The sequence below is a fragment of the Caretta caretta genome, chromosome 15 (genome assembly GCF_965140235.1).
Source record: "Caretta caretta isolate rCarCar2 chromosome 15, rCarCar1.hap1, whole genome shotgun sequence".
In the NCBI taxonomy this organism is placed as follows: Eukaryota; Metazoa; Chordata; order Testudines; family Cheloniidae; genus Caretta; species Caretta caretta.
Window position 1 is genome coordinate 3,017,735 of NC_134220.1, and position 21,225 is coordinate 3,038,959.

At 51.0% G+C, this 21,225-nt stretch overlaps 1 protein-coding gene across 11 annotated transcripts in view; it reads left to right on the top strand.

Annotated features, from left to right (window-relative positions):
• OSBP2 (oxysterol binding protein 2) overlaps window positions 1–21,225 on the top strand; it is a 371,738-nt gene that overhangs the window by 218,682 nt on the left and 131,831 nt on the right. For all 11 annotated transcript variants that reach the window (XM_048822247.2, XM_048822244.2, XM_048822243.2 and 8 more), the window contains one exon: window positions 11,230–11,480. In XM_048822247.2, the coding sequence (XP_048678204.1) occupies window positions 11,230–11,480 (251 nt within the window). The remainder of the gene's footprint in view (window positions 1–11,229; window positions 11,481–21,225) is intronic.

The window sequence follows — 21,225 nt, forward strand, 5'->3', positions numbered from 1 at the left end:
TCAGATCGCTATTCCGTTAATGCTGCCCCCCAAGGTGAAAGGCACTTAGGAATTCCAAAGGCAGAAGGGGAACCGGCTCAGCCAGATGCGATTTGGTGAGTTTCCTCCTCTCCATTATACCTTGCTGAGTGGTTATTGTGACAGGAGTGCATAGGCTGCTCTTGGTGTAAGCACGCTTCCATCACACCGCTGCCAACTCTGGAACGTCCGTGTGCTCGGAGTGAGACGTGGCGTATCACCCCCGGGACGTCCGTGTGCTGGGGGCGGGATCGGGCCCGTCACCCCCAGGACGTCCGTGTGCTGGGGGCGGGATCAGGCCCGTCACCCCCAGGACGTCCCTGTGCTGGGGGCGGGATCGGGCCCGTCACCCCCGGGACGTCCGTGTGCTGGGGGCGGGATCGGGCCCGTCACCCCCGGGACGTCCGTGTGCTGGGGGTGGGATCGGGCCCGTCACCTCCGGGACGTCCGTGTGCTGGGGGCGGGATCGGGCCCGTCACCCCCGGGACGTCCGTGTGCTGGGGACGGGACGAGGCCCGTCACCCCCGGGACGTCCGTGTCCTGGGGGCGGGATCAGGCCCGTCACCCCCAGGACGTCCGTGTGCTGGGGGCGGGACCAGGCCCGTCACCCCCGGGACGTCAGTGTGCTGGGGGTGGGATCAGGCCCGTCACCCCTGGGACGTCCCTGTGCTGGGGGCGGGATCAGGCCCGTCACCCCCAGGACGTCCGTGTGCTGGGGGCGGGATCAGGCCCGTCACCCCCGGGACGTCAGTGTGCTGGGGGCGGGACCAGGCCCGTCACCCCCGGGACGTCCGTGTGCTGGGGGTGGGATCAGGCCCGTCACCCCTGGGACGTCCCTGTGCTGGGGGCGGGATCAGGCCCGTCACCCCCGGTATGTCCCTGTGCTGGGGGTGGGACGCGGCCTGTAGAATTTCGTATGGTCTCATCTTCCCAGTTGTTTTGTTGTTCCCTGAGCTGTCTATAACCCCCGTCCTGCAGTGTGCGGCTGGGTCATGCTTCCCCTGGGACCGTACGTGCTCTCACACACTCTGTCCCAGTCCTCTGCTCGTGAGCTGTTGTCATGCTGACATCACTGCAGCTTAGCAGCGCGGATACCCTTCTTTCCCCTGCCCTAATCCCTCAAGTCTCAGACTGGCTCTTTTCCTGACTCCGGAATCCTTCAAGGGCGTTTTGTTGCTTGGTGGTTACAAATACTAGCCTTGATTTTTTGCCCTCAGTAGCCATGATTCATCTTACCTTCTGGCTGTGTGAATTGCTTCCAAAGTTTGTCATCTGCATCTGGGCCTTGGGGCCCAGCTCTGGATTGCAGGCAGATTGGTTGCCATGTTGTGCGATACTGAACTGGGGCTCTCTGTTACAAGATTTGCTGCATTTTGCTGCTTTGCCTGCATTCCAGCGGGGGCTCTTGGGTCCGTTCTCTCATCTGGCTGAGGCTTGAGAAAGTCTCTAGTGTCGGATGAGCCTCAGCTCTGAGTCACAACTACTTCCCTGTTCCTATGACACCCTGGCTAAACAGAATCAGAATCTGGGCATTTGGCAGCAAGAGTCAGCTTCCCAGCTGCTGACATGTCCCCGTTTCCTCCTTTTCCAAAATCTCTGTGAGTGAGTTATTAGCCCTGCCACTGAGGTGCTGGTGGATCTGCACTGAGCCAGCCACGGTGCCGATGGACACAGTGCAGGCTTCCCCACAGAACTCTGCCAGGAGCTGTGTCTGACGTGATTGCCATTGAGCGGGTCTGAGCACAAACAGTTCAGTGCGTGCCTGCTCGCCGTGCCACTCTCACACTGTTCTTGTTTGTTCCAGTGACAGTGCTCTCCAGGAACCTGTCTCCCAGTGCATTCTGGGTGATAGTAAAAGCCCACCAGTCCCCTCTGGGGCAGTAGAGGGAAGACTAGTGGACATGGTTCAACTTGTCCATGTCCACACCGGCACTAAACTGGGTCAAGTTTAAACCGAAAAGTTTCCTAAACCTGTTGAGAGCTAGTTACTCTGGCTGGCTCTCAGAATGCTTGTAAACTTCTTGAAGCTCTTTTGTGTGAGGACATGAGGTGTTTTGCACACTCTAGGGAGCTAGACTGGTTCCAAATGGCCAATGTCTTATTGCAGCCAGGGCTGTAGTTACCTGCCTTGTTGGGGTGTTGTGCAGGTTAATAATGGATGTGCAGTGTTTTCAGCTCATACGCGTTGAATGCATTGGTTTCAGAGTAACAGCCGTGTTAGTCTGTATTCGCAAAAAGAAAAGGAGGACTTGTGGCACCTCAGAGACTAACCAATTTATTTGAGCATGAGCTTTCGTGAGCTACAGCTCACTTCATCGGATGCATACCGTGGAAACTGCAGCAGACTTTATATACACACAGAGAATATGAAACAATACCTCCTCCCACCCCACTGTCCTGCTGGTAATAGCTTATCTAAAGTGATCATCAGGTTGGGCCATTTCCAGCACAAATCCAGGTTTTCTCACCCTCCACCCCCCCACACAAATTCACTCTCCTGCTGGTGATAGCCCATCCAACTCTTTACACAATGTGCATGATAATCAAGTTGGGCCATTCCTGCACAAATCCAGGTTCTCTCACCCCCTCATCCCCCTCCCAAAAACCACACACACAAACTCACTCTCCTGCTGGTAATAGCTCATCCAAACTGACCACTCTCCAAGTTTAAATCCAAGTTAAACCAGAACATCGGGGGGGGGGATAGGAAAAAACAAGGGGAAATAGGCTACCTTGCATAATGACTTAGCCACTCCCAGTCTCTATTTAAGCCTAAATTAATAGTATCCAATTTGCAAATGAATTCCAATTCAGCAGTTTCTCGCTGGAGTCTGGATTTGAAGTTTTTTTGTTTTAAGATAGCGACCTTCATGTCTGTGATTGCGTGACCAGAGAGATTGAAGTGTTCTCCGACTGGTTTATGAATGTTATAATTCTTGACATCTGATTTGTGTCCATTTATTCTTTTACGTAGAGACTGTCCAGTTTGACCAATGTACATGGCAGAGGGGCATTGCTGGCACATGATGGCATATATCACATTGGTGGATGTGCAGGTGAACGAGCCTCTGATAGTGTGGCTGATGTTATTAGGCCCTGTGATGGTGTCCCCTGAATAGATATGTGGGCACAATTGGCAACGGGCTTTGTTGCAAGGATAAGTTCCTGGGTTAGTAGTTCTGTTGTGTGGTATGTGGTTGTTGGTGAGTATTTGCTTCAGGTTGCGGGGCTGTCTGTAGGCAAGGACTGGCCTGTCTCCCAAGATTTGTGAGAGTGTTGGGTCATCCTTTAGGATAGGTTGTAGATCCTTAATAATGCGTTGGAGGGGTTTTAGTTGGGGGCTGAAGGTGACCGCTAGTGGCGTTCTGTTATTTTCTTTGTTAGGCCTGTCCTGTAGTAGGTAACTTCTGGGAACTCTTCTGGCTCTATCAATCTGTTTCTTTACTTCCGCAGGTGGGTATTGTAGTTGTAAGAAAGCTTGACAGAGATCTTGTAGGTGTTTGTCTCTGTCTGAGGGGTTGGAGCAAATGCGGTTGTATCGCAGAGCTTGGCTGTAGACGATGGATCGTGTGGTGTGGTCAGGGTGAAAGCTGGAGGCATGCAGGTAGGAATAGCGGTCAGTAGGTTTCCGGTATAGGATGGTGTTTATGTGACCATTGTTTATTAGCACTGTAGTGTCCAGGAAGTGGATCTCTTGTGTGGACTGGACCAGGCTGAGGTTGGTGGTGGGATGGAAATTGTTGAAATCATGGTGGAATTCCTCAAGGGCTTCTTTTCCATGGGTCCAGATGATGAAGATGTCATCAATATAGCGCAAGTAGAGTAGGGGCTTTAGGGGACGAGAGCTGAGGAAGCGTTGTTCTAAATCAGCCATAAAAATGTTGGCATACTGTGGGGCCATGCGGGTACCCATAGCAGTGCCGCTGATCTGAAGGTATACATTGAATGGATTGCTTCCCTTCACCCAAGAGGGGGCATTTGAAGGGATGCTGGATAAAGCACTTGGGGATGGAAGATGCCCCTATATCATCTCGTGTGATTACAGTGGAAAGACCACTTTCTCCACATGGCCATGTAACGTGCTCCGGACTGCAGCTCAGCACACTTCCCAGGCTGCTGCACTTGCTTTCCGTTAGCACTTGGGGTTGATTGTCCTTCTATGCTACCAAATTGCTCTGATTCCTGTGTTACAAACACTGCTTGGTTGGTTTTAAACCCAGGGCTGTTTCCCCTTCTGTGAGCTGTGGCATCAATGTGCTACTATTGAACGATGGCTGGACATCCGTCTCAATAGTATCATCTTGAAAATCTTACCAATAAGCTCGGGATAAAAACCCACATCCGTTTATCAGACGAAAGGCAGGAGGTGAGGCAGCAGCTGGGCCGGCCGTTCCAGGCCAGAACACCTGACATGCCAGCGAAGCCATCCTGCTCTGACTGTAATTGAGGCACCTTCGCAGGCTCTCAGCTCTGGCGCGCAGCTTGGGCTCTCTTGCCATAGAAGAATTTGTTGACACTCAGCCTTCTCCCTTCTGTCCCTGAGTGCCGTGCCAGGCAGAGACGCCACAGAGAACAAGCCCTGCTTTCATTCCCGGTGCTGCTTTGTTTGCCTGCCTGAGGAGAGTCAGCAGGATTAATTGTGGGAAGAAATTCATCCCGTGGCCATGCAGGGACTTAGATTAGGTTTGCAACTGGTGGGAGGTCTTTCTTTTAGCTCCAAAACATGGGACCGCGTTCACTGATGACATAAGCTAGGCAGCTTGATTGGCAGCTGTCAGTTCAGCCCTATGACTTCTCATTGTCAGAGATAAGTAACTTGTGGAATGATCAACTCAACTCATGGAGGTTTGGCATGGGAGCCGGGGCGCCATCCTCAGATTAGTCACACGTACACCAGGATCCTGCCTCTAACCAGCACATGTGGGCCCTGCGTTTGGCTGCTCAGTTTGGCACTTTGTCTTCACATGCTTACTTAGCAGCCTTGGGCCAAGGGCAGCTCCTATATGCACCAGTGCAAGCCTTTTGGCCTTGGTGTAGTTACATACTTTAGAGAGCCAGTTTAAAGGCCCAAGTACAGAACCTGGATGTCCCATTTTAAATGTCCATGTTTGACAATCCAGCTCACAACATGTACATTCTAGCTGCTCTCAGCTTATGCACCATCCAACTTATTCACCAACTGAAATCAGCTGAGAGGCTCCTTCTCAGGGTCTCTGGCTTTGAGCTCAGCACGTGTAGAGGCTGAAGGCCAGGTGTTCTCAAGAGTGAGCCCAAGCTCTGGAATTCATTTTCCAGCTTCTTCCGGCAAAGCGCAGGCTTGCTGACCTGAGCAGGCTCGGAGCTTATCTAGGCGCTCAGCTTTATTCTGGGGACTTGGGGTTGTTCCTTTTGTGGACTTGGGGTTGATTTGGAGTTGACATTTATCACTATTTATCATTTCCTTTGTGCAGATGTACACAGAGAGAGCTGCGCACGCCTGTGTTGTCAGTCGGTAGATACTGTGCTTTAGAGGATGGACAGGACAGGGAACTGCCTCCAGAAAGGGAAACCCAGGGCAGAGACAGCTGCCTCCCCACACAGGCCTGAAGCACAGGGTAACTGGCATATGCCTCACATCTGGGGCATGACTCCCTGTATCAGTGTAAGGATACAAACTGGTGGACAGAGTGCCTTAGCACTGGAATTACAGCCACCGCTCAGCCCTTCCCAGGGCTTGGCCACTTGGGCTCACGCTGAGTAGAACGGGATCACTGTCACTCTTTGGAGGGCTGTATTTTGTAACATTATGCTTCTTAAAAAAAAATAGAATTGCTTGAAAATCAATGGGACGGAGTGTCCCTGCTCCTGGGCGTGTGACCGGGGATGGACGGAGAGTCCCTGCTCCTGGGGGTGAGACGGGGAATGGATGGAGAGTCCCTGCTCCTGGGGGTGTGACGGGGGACGGACGGAGAGTCCCTGCTCCTGGGGGTGTGACGGGGGACGGACGGAGAGTCCCTGCTCCTGGGGGTGTGACGGGGGACGGACGGAGAGTCCCTGCTCCTGGGGGTGTGACGGGGGACGGACGGAGAGTCCCTGCTCCTGGGGGTGTGACGGGGGACGGACGGAGAGTCCCTGCTCCTGGGGGTGTGACGGGGGACGGACGGAGAGTCCCTGCTCCTGGGGGTGAGACGGGGAATGGATGGAGAGTCCCTGCTCCTGGGGGTGAGACGGGGAATGGATGGAGAGTCCCTCCTCCTGGGGGTGTGACGGGGGACGGACGGAGAGTCCCTGCTCCTGGGCATGAGATGGGGGATGGATGGAGAGTCCCTGCTCCTGGGCGTGAGACGGGGGATGGATGGAGAGTCCCTGCTCCTGGGGGTGTGACGGGGGACGGACGGAGAGTCCCTGCTCCTGGGCGTGAGATGGGGGACGGACGGAGAGTCCCTGCTCCTGGGCACGTGACGGGGGATGGACGGAGCGTCCCTGCTCCTGGGGGTATGACGGGGGATGGACGGAGAGTCCCTGCTCCTGGGGGTGTGACAGGGGATGGACGGAGCGTCCCTGCTCCTGGGCACGTGACGGGGGATGGACGGAGCGTCCCTGCTCCTGGGCGGACAGGGACAGAACACATCTACTCACGGGGCTGTGGGGAATGGGAGGCGCACCTGCAGCCAACGTGCAGAGGAAATTGCGTGCTCATGCACCAGGGGAGGGGGATGAGGACGGAGTGCAGCTGCACCCGTGTGGGGGGACATGAACCGGGGGGCTGGGGCAGGGGACAGAGTGCAGCTGCACCCAAGAGAGGATGGGGGCCAGGGTGCACATACTTCTGGGGACGTCGTTGGGCACACAGCCGACAACTGCTCAGACCCAGCACAAAGCCATAGTTGTGTGGCAGGTCTCAGTGTTTGGTGGTGTTGGTACATCAGTGCCAGCAACATCATGTTCTCTGGCTGTGCAGTGGGGGCCTTCCCGGATGTAGCAGAGCAATGCCCCACGGACTTGGTGTTGCCCCTGCTGGTTGGGCACGATGTTGGGAAGTGACGCGGTAATGCCTGCAGCTCAGGGCTCTGGGCCTGCCCTCCAAGCTCAGCCTGCAAGGCAGATCCAGGGGGCATGAACTGTGGGCCAGGATGGTGACAGTGTGGAGACGAGTCAGTGCAGCACGACGATCTTTAATGGGACCCATGTTCCGTAACACAGGATGTGTATATGGGGAGGGTGCATAGCTGAGCTGCACGTGCTCTAAAACCACCCCTGGAACCTCTGTAGTGTCAGGGCTGTTTTCCCTTTCTCAGTTTGACTTCCTGGTGGATTTTTTGCTGATGTCTCTGATCCCTGCTTAGAGCCTCTTGATCCCCCAACTTGTGCTTGACTCCACCTGCCTCCAGGGGAGAGAGAATGGTGCATTTTAAAGAAACTCATCACATTACACTCATTATTCATTGCTTGTTTAACACCACACAATATTTTTATGTTACAAAAATAATCACCATTTCCGTTGAATCTCAGTGATATTGAACATACTCCCCTTCTGCAGTGCTGGTTTTGTTGTTGTAAATATTAAATAGATATTTCCTTACATGGTAACATTCATGGAAGTTGTCCTTCCCTCCCCAAAAGGTCAGCTGCCTGAGGCCTGCTGCGCGAGAGCTGAGAGCCCCCAGCAGTTCTACACCACGTATAACCTCCTCTCTCAGCATGCAGCAAGCAGCTGCCAGCACTGTGCTACCTGCGAGGCCAGGACACTGAAGGCATGAGTTGGTTATAAGAAACAGATTAAAAATGTGGATTGGACTCAAGTGTAAAACTATAATTAAGCAGCCAAAAAAGAATTTGAAGAGCAACTAGCATGAGACACAGAAAAAACTGAATCTATTTCCCCATGTTAAGTATCCTCACATGTTCTTGTCAACTGTCTGAAATGAGCCATCTTGATTATCCCGACAAAAGTTTTTTTTCTCCTGCTGATAATAGCTCATCTTAATTAATTAGCCTCTTAGAGTTGGTGTGGCAACGTCCACCTTTTTATGTTCTCTGTATGAATATATACCTTTTTACTCTATGTTCCATTCTATGCATCTAATGAAGTGGGCTGTAGCCCACGAAAGCTTATGCTCAAATAAATTGGTTAGTCTCTAAGGTGCCACAAGGACTCCTTTTCAAGGATGACAAGTCCGTTGCAAAGAAGCTAAATGAATTCTTTGCACTGGTCTTCGCTGCAGAGGATGTGAGGGAGATTCCCACTCCTGAACTATTCTTTTTAAGTGACAAAACTGTCCCGGATTGAGGTGTCAGTAGAGGAGGTTCTGGAACAAACTGATAAATTAAACAGAAATAAGTCACCAGGATCAGGTAGGATTCACCCAAGAGTTCTGAAGGAACTGAAATATGAAATTGCAGAACTACTAACTGTGGTATGTAACCTATCATTTAAATCAGCTTGTGTACCAGAGGGCTAATGTAATGCTGACGTTTTAAAAAAATGGTTCCAGGGTGATCCGGGCAATTACAGGCTGGTAAGTCTAACTTCAGTATCAGGCAGATTGATTAAAACTATGGTGGAGAACACAATTATCGGACACTTTGATGAACACAGTATGTTGGGGAAGAGTCAACACAGCTTCTGTTAAGGGAGATCATGCCTCACCAATGTATTAGAATTCTCTGTGGGTGTCAACAAACGTGGACAAGGGTGATCTAGTGGACATAGTCTCCTTGGACTTTCAGAGAACTTTTGACAAGGTCCCCCACCAAAGGCTCTTAAGCAAAGTAAACTGTCATGGGATAAGAGGGAAGGTCCTCTCATGGATCAGTAACTGGTTAAAAGGTAGGAAACAAAGGGTAGGAATAAACGGTCAGTTTTCACAGTGGAGAGAGGTAAATAGTGGAAGCCCCCCAAGGATCCATACTGAGACTAATACTGTTCAACATATTTATAAATGATCTGGCAAAAGGGGTAAACTGTGAGGTGGCAAAGTTTGCAGATGATACAAAATTATTCACGTTGGTTAAGTCCAAAACTGACTGCGAAGAGTTACAGATGGATCTCACAGAAGTGGGTGACTGGGCAACAAAATGGCAGATGAAATTCAATGTTGATAAATGCAAAGTAATGGACATTGGAAATGTCCAACTATACATACAAAATGATGGGGTCTAAACTAGCTGTTACCACTCAAGAAAGAGATCTTGGAGTCATTATGCATAGTTCTCTGAAAACATCTGTTCAATGTGCAGCAGCAGTAACAAAAAGCTAATGTTAGGAATCATTAGGAAATGGATAGATAAGAAAGAAAATATCATATTGCCACTATATAAATTCATAGTATGTCCACATCCTGAATAGTGCATGCAGTTTTTGTTGCCCATCTTTAAAAAGATATATTGGAATTGGAAAAGGTACAGAAAAGGGCAACAAAAATAATTAGGGGTATGGAGCAGCTTCCATATGAGGAGAGATTAATAAGACTGGGACTGTTCATTTTAGAAGAGAGATGACTAAGGGAGGATATGATAGAGGTCTATAAAATCATGACTGGTGTGGAGAAAGTGAAGAAGGAAGTGTTATTTTCCCCTTCACAGAACACAAGAACCAGGAGTTCTTAATAGGCATTAGGTTTGAATCAAAATAAGGAGTCCTTCTTTACACAACACTCAGACAACCTGTGGAAGTGGTTGCCAGGGGATGTTGTGAAGGCCAAAAGTATAACTGGGTTCAAAAAAGAATTAGATAAGTTCATGGAGGTTAGGTTCATCACTGGCTATTAGCCAAAATGGTCAGGGATGTAACTCCTGGCTCTGGGTGTCCCTAGACCTCTGACTGCCAGAATCTGGGACTGGATGACAGCGGATGGATTACTCGATACGTTGCCCTGTTCTGTTCATTCCCTCTGAAGCATCTGGCACCAGCCACTGTCAGAAGACAGGACACTGGGCTAGATGGACCATTGGTCTGACTCACTATGGCCATTCTTATGTTATTATGTAAATTTTTGAGACTTAACCCTTAGGGAATAGCTCATCCTTATTAAATTCATTAGGGCTTTATATGGAAATCACTCTGAGCCCTGTCGTATTTAGTGAAGAGTGCTCTCCTTTCTGTAGAACTTTGAAAACATCCTGTACTCCCCCGTCTGCAGGATTACATAGCCTGGTTTCAAAGTGCTATAGAAAGGCTGTTATTCTATACTGAGTGTCTAGGACCTTTCCATGTGGGTGAAACTTGAAAACACCCAAAACAGAATAATTTTCCTTATGAAAGACGGGTGTTTCGGTGCTCCCTGAGGGTGCGTCTACACAGCATTTTGGAGCAAGCTGCCCAGCCCAGGTTGATAGACTTGGGCTGATGGGCTCAGACTCATGCTCTAAAAATAGCTGGATGGTCAGTGCTTGGAGTTGAGGCTGGAGCTCGGGCTTGGAAGCCCAGCTGCCTCCCAAGGCTTCAGAGCCTGAGCGGCAGCCCAAACCGTGAGCTCAAAGCGCTGTCTACACGACTATTTTTAGAGTACTAGCACGAGCCTGCTAGCCCCTGTCTGTGGACCCCCTGGGAAGCTCGCTCCAAATGCTGTGTAGACGTACCCTCAGTGGTTCCCTCGGTCCCAGTGTCACACAGATGGAGACACAAATTCCGATCCAAACTGCACGTTTGTGCTAATGACCCACGTGGTTGGACTAATCACAGGCCGGAGTGTTATGATGGGAAGTCCCCGGCAGAGGTTCTGGGGTGGGGGGAACTCCCCCCGCTTACTGTTGTGGGACTTGGCCCTGTGTGAATGCCCTCCTTGGCACAGTAGTGGTTGGCAGTTGCACATCTAGCTCTCCTGGGCCCTGCCTGGCGGGTAGCCTCTTCTGGGGGCGGCTCTGTAACTTAGTGAAGTCACTGGGAGTTTTCCTGGCTGGCTGCTTTTTTCACAGGCAGAGACGTGCTCTGCACTGACCCCTGCTTCCGACACACAGGAAGAGCTTGGCTACAGGAGGAGTGAAAGCAGCTAGGAAGCAGGAGGGGGAATAGGAGCTCCATGTGTAGGGCAGAGAGGGACAAGCTAGGGGCTATTCTGAAAAGCTGTCCCCAAGGGCAGTGTGCAGGCTCTCTCACCCCCAGCCCAACGGCACTCAGCACAAGCCAGGAGCCCTTGACTCACTTCCACTGCACAGCCCGGACTTTAGTACAGTCCGGTGGTAACCATGGAAACCGTTTTTTCTCTCCACCCCCCACTCCCCTCTTTCCAGATGACTCTGGTGATGAGGAACCAACCTCGCAGTCTGACAAGAGTGAGCTGCACAGCACTCTGAAAAGCCTCGCCAGTAAGCTGGAGGATCTAAGCACGTGCAATGACCTTATTGCCAAGCACGGGGCAGCTCTCCAGAGGTCCCTGAGTGAGCTGGAGAACCTGAAGCTGCCTGCCGAGAGCGGGGAGAAGATCAAAGCCGTCAATGAGCGAGCCACCCTCTTCCGGATCACCTCCAATGCTATGATCAATGTAAGTGCTTTGTCGCGCTTGAGTTCTCTTGGAAATCCTGGCAGTAGCAGGGGTGTGGGCAGGGGCTTGGCTTGCCTGCGGCATGTGTTACTCCTCACTGGTCCCTGCATGCAATGAACAGCTGTGTGCCAGGTAAACTCTGTGCACGAGTGTGCGTGTGCTCCACTGTTCCGTTGAGAAGAGGACAAGGAGGCATTCACTCCCCAGGGGCTGCTGCTCCCCTTCCCTTTTTCTTCATTCCCGTCCTCCCCCAGCACATGAAGTGTCTTTCCCCCCTCCCTGCCCTGTTTCCCCTCCATGCTTTTCACACCGGAGGAGGGAATGGCGAAGGCTTTTGTGTCGGATTAGCATTGGGATGGGCGCTCCGGGAGCAGCTTGGAGTTTAGTTAAGGCTCGGCTGCCATTTATTCCGGCTGCACAGCAGTTAACAAGCCAAAGAGGATTCAAACTTGACAAGGCACAGCAGAGAGACGAGAAGACAGGCTGCTTAATGGTCTGTGGTGTAATGTGTTCATGGACCCATTTGGAACAGCTGTGACAGCGGCTAGATAAGCTAAGTTTGCACAAACCACTTATGGGAGAGGCTTCTCCAAATGTCCCAGTGGTCAGCCACTGGCTGGAGTTAGAACTGGTTCCATAGCCGTTCTGTGGGGAGCAGGTAGCTTGCCACCTGGTAGCGCAGCAGGTCGGGGGCTGATGTATCATGGGTTCATTCTGACTGCAGATTGAGATCCTCAGATGGCATAAATCCACACTGACTTCAGAGGAGCTGCAGTAGCATACACCAGCTGGGGATCTAGCCCTTAGCGTTTAAATGCCAGGACAGTGACCTGGATCAGAGGTGCCCAAATGCACAGCTGTGGCTTCTCCTTGTTTGTTTATTGCAGCTCATGTCCTCCTAACCAGCCAATCAGTATTCACACACCTCACCGCACCCTGCGGGATAGTGCAGGACTCTTTTATTTTGTGGTTGTCCTGCATATTGGGGAATTCTGATCGGCTGCCTTTGTGGTGAAACGTTCTCTGATGGTGGTGGGGAGGTGTGTGGTTATTTTTTCCTGCAGGGAGGAAGGAGCAGAAATTCCATAAAGGAAGCAAAACATTAACGGTAAAAAAAGGAATAATTGATAATGAATGAATTCAGCCTGGTGGAGATCCTGATCCTGGTACTGAATAAACGATTCATGGCAATGTGTAGACTGCACCTCTCCTAGGCAGGCAAGGCAATAGAGAATTCCATATGGTTCAGTGTCAAGAATTAAAATGTTCACCAGCCACCAGAATCAAATGCTAACCCCTCTTCCCTACCCCATTCAATCCGCCTCCACAGGAAAACGCTGGGAGAAGAAGCTTTTCAGTGTCCTTCCCCTTCTTCCCAGCAGGGGCACTGCACCTGTTCAGCTTTGCTGGGTGCTACCTTCAACCAACTCTTACGTTGTGGTGGTGCTCTTGCACCTTAAGACGTATCTTGACACTGAATGGTCATTTATGGTGTTATCCTGCCCAGCCTAGCAGCAGGGCAGTGTGCTCCAGTTGAGAGGACACAGGCTTGGAATCAGGAGATCTGGATTTTATGTCCTGCTCTGATATTGACTCACTGTATGATCTTGGGCAGATCACATTGCCACTTTGTGCCTCAGTTTCCCCATTGTCAACATGGGGTTAATGACACTGACCCTCCCATGAGATCTGCAGATGAAAAGCACTATGAGTCAGAGTCTACTACCCTCCCTCACACTGTGTGCCGTAGGGCCCTGAACAGCATCAGGGTGTGAGAATCTGGCCCTGTACAGGTATAAATTATTACCAAAGAAAAGTACAGAACCAAAACATCTCCTAGCAACAGATGAAGTTAAAGTGCCCATGTGACAATGCTGATTCTTTTAGGTCTGTCAGCTGCCTCTGATACCACCGACTGCGAGGTAGTGTGTAGCCATTGGTACCACCCACGGCAAGGTAGAGTGTGGCCATTGATACCACCAACGGCAGGGTAGAGTGTGGCCATTGATACTACTGACTGCGAGGTAGAGCGTGGCCATTGATACCACCAACGGCAGGGTAGAGTGTGGCCATTGATACTACTGACTGCGAGGTAGAGCGTGGCCATTGATACCACCAACGGCAGGGTAGAGTGTGGCCATTGATACCACCGACGGCGAGGTAGAGCATGGCCATTGATACCACCAATGGCAGGGTAGAGTGTGGCCATTGATACTACTGACTGCGAGGTAGAGCATGGCCATTGATACCACCAACGGCAGGGTAGAGTGTGGCCATTGATACTACTGACTGCGAGGTAGTGTGTGGCCATTGATACTACTGACTGCGAGGTAGAGCGTGGCCATTGATACCACCAACGGCAGGGTAGAGTGTGGCCATTGATACTACTGACTGCGAGGTCGAGCGTGGCCATTGATACCACTGACTGCGAGGTAGAGCGTGGCCATTGATACCACCGACGGCGAGGTAGAGCATGGCCATTGATACCACTCACAGCGAGGTACAGCATGGCCATTGATACCACCAACGGCAGGGTAGAGTGTGGCCATTGATACCACCGACGGCGAGGTAGAGTGTGGCCATTGATACTACTGACTGCGAGGTAGTGTGTAGCCGTTGATACCACCGACGGCGAGGTAGAGCGTGGCCGTTGATACCACTGATGGCGAGGTATTTTTGATGTGCCTGTTATCCCTGACAGGCATAAATGGAGCCACCCTGGTGTGGCTCCACCCCTTTGTCTGGGAGAGGTTCCAGACATAAGTGATGGGCAGTTGTTGTTGCCTGTGGGGTTCTGCAAGGTGTGGGGCTGTCAGCCCCCCTATCAGAGTGCACCTGAAGCCAGGCGGAGGTTTGAGGTGTAGGGGTTGGCTGTGCTGGTTTTAGTATGCTGAGGACACACAGTCCTCTCGCGCTGCTCTGCTGTGCAGTGGCTGTCCCAGGGGATGCGTTAGGAGGTAGCTGGCTGAGCCTCTGTCCAGTAATGACCGACCTGATGTTCGCAGATTGGAAGATGCAATGAACACTTGGCAGAGATTTATTAGCAGCCTCGACTGAGGGAATACCCCTCCCAGTTGTTTCCCCCATTCACAGCTTAGGGCTGTCATTAGATCCAGGGCAGCTCCAAGGTGCTCCAGCAGCGTCTGTGGCTGAGTGCTTTCCCCTGTGTATCCTGTGAAGAGATTAACTTGCTGCCACCTGCTCTACGTGGGGCTACAGCTTGGACCATCTGGGAGCTGAAGCTCAGCAGAATGTGGCAGCTGCCTTTGCTGAGCAGACGTTGATACCCTCAGCACGTCATACGAGCACTCCGGAATCAGCATTGGCTGCCCGTTGGCTTCCAGGTGGAGTTTAAGGGGTTAATTTTGGCTTGCAAAATCCTAAATAATTTGAGCCCTGATTAGCTGAGAGATTCCTTTCCCCTCTTTACTGCTCCCCTTGTTGTCTGTGGAGGCGCTGGTTTATATGGGAGGGGTTCTGAACTCTGAAACTTGCTCCCCGCTTTGGTCCATTGTTTATTGGTAAAGCATGTTGCAGACCCCTCTTACTCGAGCGTGTGGGTCGGGAGGAGGGTGTTCTTGTGGGAGGTCTGGGTTTTGTGCTTTTAGGCAGAGGTATGGCCAGCATGGGCTACATCGCATTGTACATCATGTATGTATGGGTTTTATCTGGCTGGATCTGGTCTGATCGTGTGAATGTCCCTAGAGCCAGGGAGAGGAATGTCCAAGAAGCAGAAATAAAATAGATACGTAGATAGGAAAATAGTACTACCACCCTCTTTCTGTAAGCTTGCTGTACGCGCCTAAGAGAGGTTGGGTGACCTGAGCGTGTTCCAGACAGGCTGGGCCCCATGCAGCTCTGCCTTCTTCTCGGGTAACCTGGGCGTGACTCCTCTCTCTTCGCTGGCATTTCTTTGGGTTTAGGCTGGGGTAAAGGAGAGCAGAATTTGGCTCTTTGTCGCCCAGTTAGTGCTGTGTAGGATGGGAGAGGAAGGCTCGACAGCAGAAAGACGGCAGCAGCACATGCCAGCTAATTATTTTTTCGGAGAGGTTGAAATGGTGAACTCAGAGTCTGGAAGTCTTGTGGCCTGGGTGGCTTCCCACCATCTCCACCCAGAATTCCCTTCCTCTTGCTCATGAAGGGGGTTGAATGCCCCAGAAGGGAAGTCCCTTGCCAGGGGCAGGCAGCAGCCAAAGGGATTTTGTCTAGAATATGATACAGCGATGGAGATAGCTATCTGCCTTAAGTACTTACCTGACCCCCACTGCCATGGTGTTGGCACTCACAGTCTGTAATGTAGCTATCCTCACAACCCCCTGTGCGGTACCCAAGGATTACTATCCTCATGGGGTTTTTTTGAGAGACAAAAAGACTAAGTGACTTGCCCAAGACCACAGACAAAATCTGTGGCAGAGAAAGGACTTGGGCCCAGGTCTCCCAAGTCCTAGCCTATTGACCTAACTGGTGGGTCGTCCTTCCACTCCTCTCCACTAATAATTGTTAAATATTACATAGCTGTGTTGGTGAGAGAGTGCAACTGCCTTTGAGCCCAGCTGAGCCTAAACAAGGCACAGGCTGATGTCAGTGAGTGGGGCTATGAAAAGCAATAAGCAGGAGGCACAGAAAGGCAAGGAGCAATCTGCTCTGGAGGAGGAGTGGGAGGTGCGTAAAAATAAGGAGAAATCACTTAAAAGGCTAATTAGAGGAGCTGCGATGAAAAGGGGCTGTAGACACTATTCCAAAGAGCAAAGAAGGAGCCCTTCAAATAATTTTGCAAGCAGACAGGTAAGAGAGACTCGCACGTCAGAGGAAACCAGTTTGGGAGTCAGGAAGAGTTTGAAAAGCTGTAGGTGGAGCTGGAAATCGGTCCTTAATGGGGATGGATTGTGCTACTGTGAAGTTCAGGGGCAGCTAAGCTAGCCGTCTGGCTAATGTCTGCGGTTCTTTTTTTGCCAGGCAACAGTCTGAGCAAATGTTTGAGTGCAAATATATGGGCTGAATTCAGCTTGCCCCAGTTGCTCAGGTACCACATTGAATGCAATGGTACCACTCAGGAGGGAGAAGAACAGGCTTGAGCCCTATGTCTGTCCAGTCAGTAAGGAGTTAATTCCTTTAATTCTTTAAGGGTTCTTTAAGCCACCCATCTCCAGGAGCAGCAGGAGCCAGGTGCTTGCAGACTGGGGTGATTTTCAATACGCCAGTAGCAAGGTTTGAGAATGCCCAAGGAGCAGACTCTTCAGGTGAAGGGACTCCAGACAGGTTTGCCCAGTAATAGTCCATCTTAAAATGCCACTAAAATATGTTCTTCTGTCCTCGTGTGTTCTCCCCGCCTCAACCGAGCACAGGAGAGGGAAGAGCCACGGAACTCAGCAGCAGAACTGAGCTATGGATGGGCAGGGTGTTGTGATGCCGACCCATCTCTAAAGGGAGACTCACATCCCCTGGAACAGGCGCCGAGCCCAACAGCTTTTCCCAAACTGGACTGGCCGACTCAGCACCTTGGCCCTGGTTTCCTTGCTGAGCTCCACTCTCCCTGGCACTGTGCAGGAGAGAACAAGCTCACACGGGAAGCTCCTCTGGCTCCTCTTACACCTTCCCTCCTACTGGCCTTGGAGCTCCTGCATTCCTTCTCATCCTCATGCCATTATCTGGAAAAGGATGTTCACATCTAGCCCCTTGGTTCCTGCTTCCAAGCTCACTCGAGTAACAAAACAGGGAGATGGAAGAAATAAAGGAGCCCAGGATCCTGGTAAGAGTGGCTCCAGTCACTGTTCCCGGGATGCATCTCTGGGCATGCTCACATCAACATGAGCACGTCCACCCAAATGCTCCCAGTGAAGACAGCTTCTTCTTGTGCCCTCCCCCACCCAGCCTATACCAGCAAGCCCATGCCCTCCTCACCCAGAGCCTCTGAACCCCCAGGGGATACTAGGTATGAAATAAAACCCACTCCTGTTGGTGGGAGCTAAAGAACCAGCTGCCGGTATGGTCATGGGAGACCGGCTACTAGCCAGCTTAGCTGTGGGAGGGTTGCACAGAAAAAGCAGACTCTCCAATGCCAGAGGAATCAGCCAAACAGCAGCTAGGGTCAGAAGCATTAACTAAAGCTCCCTAGGGCCCAGGGGCTCTATGAGGAAGGGCCAAGTCAGGGGAGAGGGAGAGTATTTGGTCTCGGCCCAGTAACCATTCCTCTTCCAGAGTTACTGACAGCCAGTTCATTGTGTGGCAACCTCTGCCTTCCTCCTCCTCTGAGTGCCCTCAATTCCCATTGGCTGCACTGGGTGTGGAGGGAGCTCAGCTTTTTCCAGGAGACTGCATCAGCAGAGGGAGTGGAGGTAAATCGAAAGTACAATATTGGTATTGTATCAGGCACTGGTCAGGTTTCACCCCTGTGCATAAGGAGCATGGGCCTGCCCAGGAGAGGGCCAGCAGTGGGGAAGCCAATTCCTGATGTTAGGAGCTCTTGTTAAGAAGGAGGCTGAGCTGATTGCTCCTGGAGGGGAGAAGCCCTGGAGCTCAGCTTCTGCTGTTTCCTTTTGTTCTTCCTGTTGGGAGCTTTTCTTGTTTCACACAGGTGAAGCTCACAATGAAATGAGCTGTCCCCATGAGTAAATAGAGTCCAGGGGGAGAGATCCCACTGAACTCAGGGGAGCTCTTCCATGTTTGCACTGGGGGAGACCAAAACTGTTCTGCTAGAGGGAGGGAACCAAACGAATGTCCGGTCTGAACGGGGAGGAGGGATAGGCAGGGAATTAGAGCCCAGCTTTAGGAGCTGGCGTATCCACCAGTGGCGTTTGCTATTGGAGAAAACACTGAGGTGTGTCATCCTGGCCACAAGAGTCACAGTTTCCATAGAAATCAGGGACATGTGGTCAGCATAGCCCAGTGTGAGATTTTGTGGGACGTGTCATACAGGACAACACAGGGCCCAAGAGCACAACATGGGTCACTGCCGTGGGCTTCCAAACTCTGCACAAACAGACAGTTATCAGACAATGAGGGGATTGACATGAGGATGGGGGAAAACCATCCATAAGCAGCAGTCTTCAGGTGAGAGGAACTCTTTGGATGCCAGCAGGAGAGTGAGTTTGTGTGTGTGTGTGTGTCCCCGGGAAAAAAAAGGGGGGGGTGTGAGAAAGCCTGGATTTGTGCTGGACATGACCCACCTTGATTACCATGCACATTGTAGGGAGAGTGGTCACTTTGGATGAGCTATTACCAGCAGGAGAGTGAGTTTGTGTGTGTGGTTTTTGGAGGGGGGTGAGGGGGTGAGAGAACCTGGATTTGTGCAGGAAATGGCCCACCTTGATTATCATGCACATTGTGTAGAGAGTTGTCACTTTGGATGGGCTATTACCAGCAGGAGAGTGAGTTTGTGTGTGGGGGGGGGGGTGGAGGGTGAGAAAACCTGGATTTGTGCTGGAAATGGCCCAACTTGATGATCACTTTAGATAAGCTATTACCAACAGGACAGTGGGGTGAGAGGAGGTATTGTTTCATGATCTCTGTGTGTATATAAAGTCTGCTGCAGTTTCCACGGTATGCATCCGATGAAGTGAGCTGTAGCTCACAAAAGCTCATGCTCAAATAAATTGGTTAGTCTCTAAGGTGCCACAAGTACTCCTTTTCTTTTTGGATGATATAATTAGCTCTTATAGCAGAATGCTCAGAGATGCTGTGTGGTGAAACAATTGTGGATTATCTTGTGCCCAAAGGATCCCAGTGCACTTAACAGACTTTGAAAACTGATTTAAAAACTATAAATAAAGGAATCACATCACCTGTTGAAATGCAGCCACTTCTGGGGTAGTATGCAGCAGCCTTTAACAGCACACAGCAACACTATACAGCAGTTTAGGACTGAAGTGAAGAAGAATCCTGTAACCAATTGAAATCATAGGGGGGAATTTTAAGTATGTTTGATACAATTAGTCCAATAGAAGCTTGATCATTATCAACCTGTCTCCTGAAATAACTTCTTCTCTGTCAGAAGGAGTGTCTTTTTTGCCAGAACTCCATGCTATTCAGTGGCATTCACCCTCGCAGGGAGGGTGAATGATAAGAGGACAGGTAACCCCAACTCACAGCAGCCAAATGGAGTGGGAGCAGAGTGTTGGAATCAGCTATGAAAAGGTCTAGCTAGTGTCATGTGTGTCTATGAGTGGGGCGGCTGACTCTGAAAACCAGCTAATGGATAGGCATGTGCGATTGGCTTGTTAGAACCATAATCCGCTCTGAGAGCGTTCAAATGTGCAGACTAACTGCCTCGCAGTGGCTGCTGTGGAGGAGAAACATTGCCATGGGATTCATGTCAGTAAATCAGATCCTGTATAGCTGGAGTAACATAATCTGAGGAAAGGAAGGTCTATTCTAGTTTGATGGCCATTACCAGCGCCTTTATGTTGTCACAATCATTGAATTACCGCCACCATGTATCTCTGTCAGGCGCCCCGGGGCCATGCCTGCTCTCAGCCGTGCTGCTTGAACTAAGGTCTGGCTGGATAGGCATCTGCTGTCTCCTGGCCCATGGGGAAGCTCCCTGTCCCAAGTGTGGGAGTTACCTCTAGTTTCCGTGCACCTACGTGTGATGTTGTGTCAGGGTGCGGTGACGTAACATCGTCACACACATGCCATCAGCCAGTGACACAAATGACACAACTCTGCTGTGTGATGGATTTGTCCCCAAGGAAAGGACCTGCTGAAATTCAGCCACTTTTGGGGTGGGACACAGCAGCCATTTAATAGCACACAGCAACATGACACAACAGTTTAGTACCGAAGTGAAGAATCCTGCAATGCCAGACTTCATTCAGCCAGTGGGGTCATTGTTGAGCCCCTTCAGGGCTCCTGGATCCTATTAGTCCTGGGAGCGAGAGGGTTTGGCCAAGTCTCCCAAATGACATGCTGAGCCTGGGTGTCAGGCTGTGAGCAAAGCTAGCACCCGTTGCCCTTTATGGCCAGAATTTCAAACTTGGGTGCCGACAGTTAGGCATCTAGCTAAGCAGCCTGATTTCCAGCGGAGCTGAGCCCTGCAGGTGCTCAGTCAAGCTGGCAACCAGGACAGTTTTAGTGAGGTACTACCCACTCCTGACCTGCCAGGGCTTTTCTTTTTTAATTGTAAACAAATGCTTTCCAGTGTGCCCACAGCAGTCATTAATTTCCACTCACTCACGGCACTGGCCCCGTGGGTTTTGCTGCAGTTCATAGAAGCATAGAATATCAGGGTTGGGAGGGACCTCAGGAGGTCATCTAGTCCAACCCCCTGCTCAAAGCAGGACCAATCCCCAACTAAATCATCCCAGCCAGGGCTTTGTCAAGCCTGACCTTAAAAACTTCTAAGGAAGGATATTCCACCACCTCCCTAGGCAACGCATTTCAGTGTTTCACCACCCTCCTAGTGAAAAAGTTTTTCCTAATATCCAACCTAAACCTCCCTCACTGCAACTTAAGACCATTACTCCTTGTCCTGTCCTCTTCCACCACTGAGAATAGTCTAGAACCATCCTCTCTGAAACTACCTCTCAGGTAATTGAAAGCAGCTATCAAATCCCCCCTCATTCTTCTCTTCTGCAGACTAAACAATCCCAGTTCCCTCAGCCTCTCCTCATAAGTCATGTGTTCCAGTCTCCTAATCATTTTTGTTGCCCTCCGCTGGATGTTTTCCAATTTTTCCACATCCTTCTTGTAGTGAGAGGCCCAAAACTGGACACAGTACTCCAGATGAGGCCTCACCAATGTCGAATAG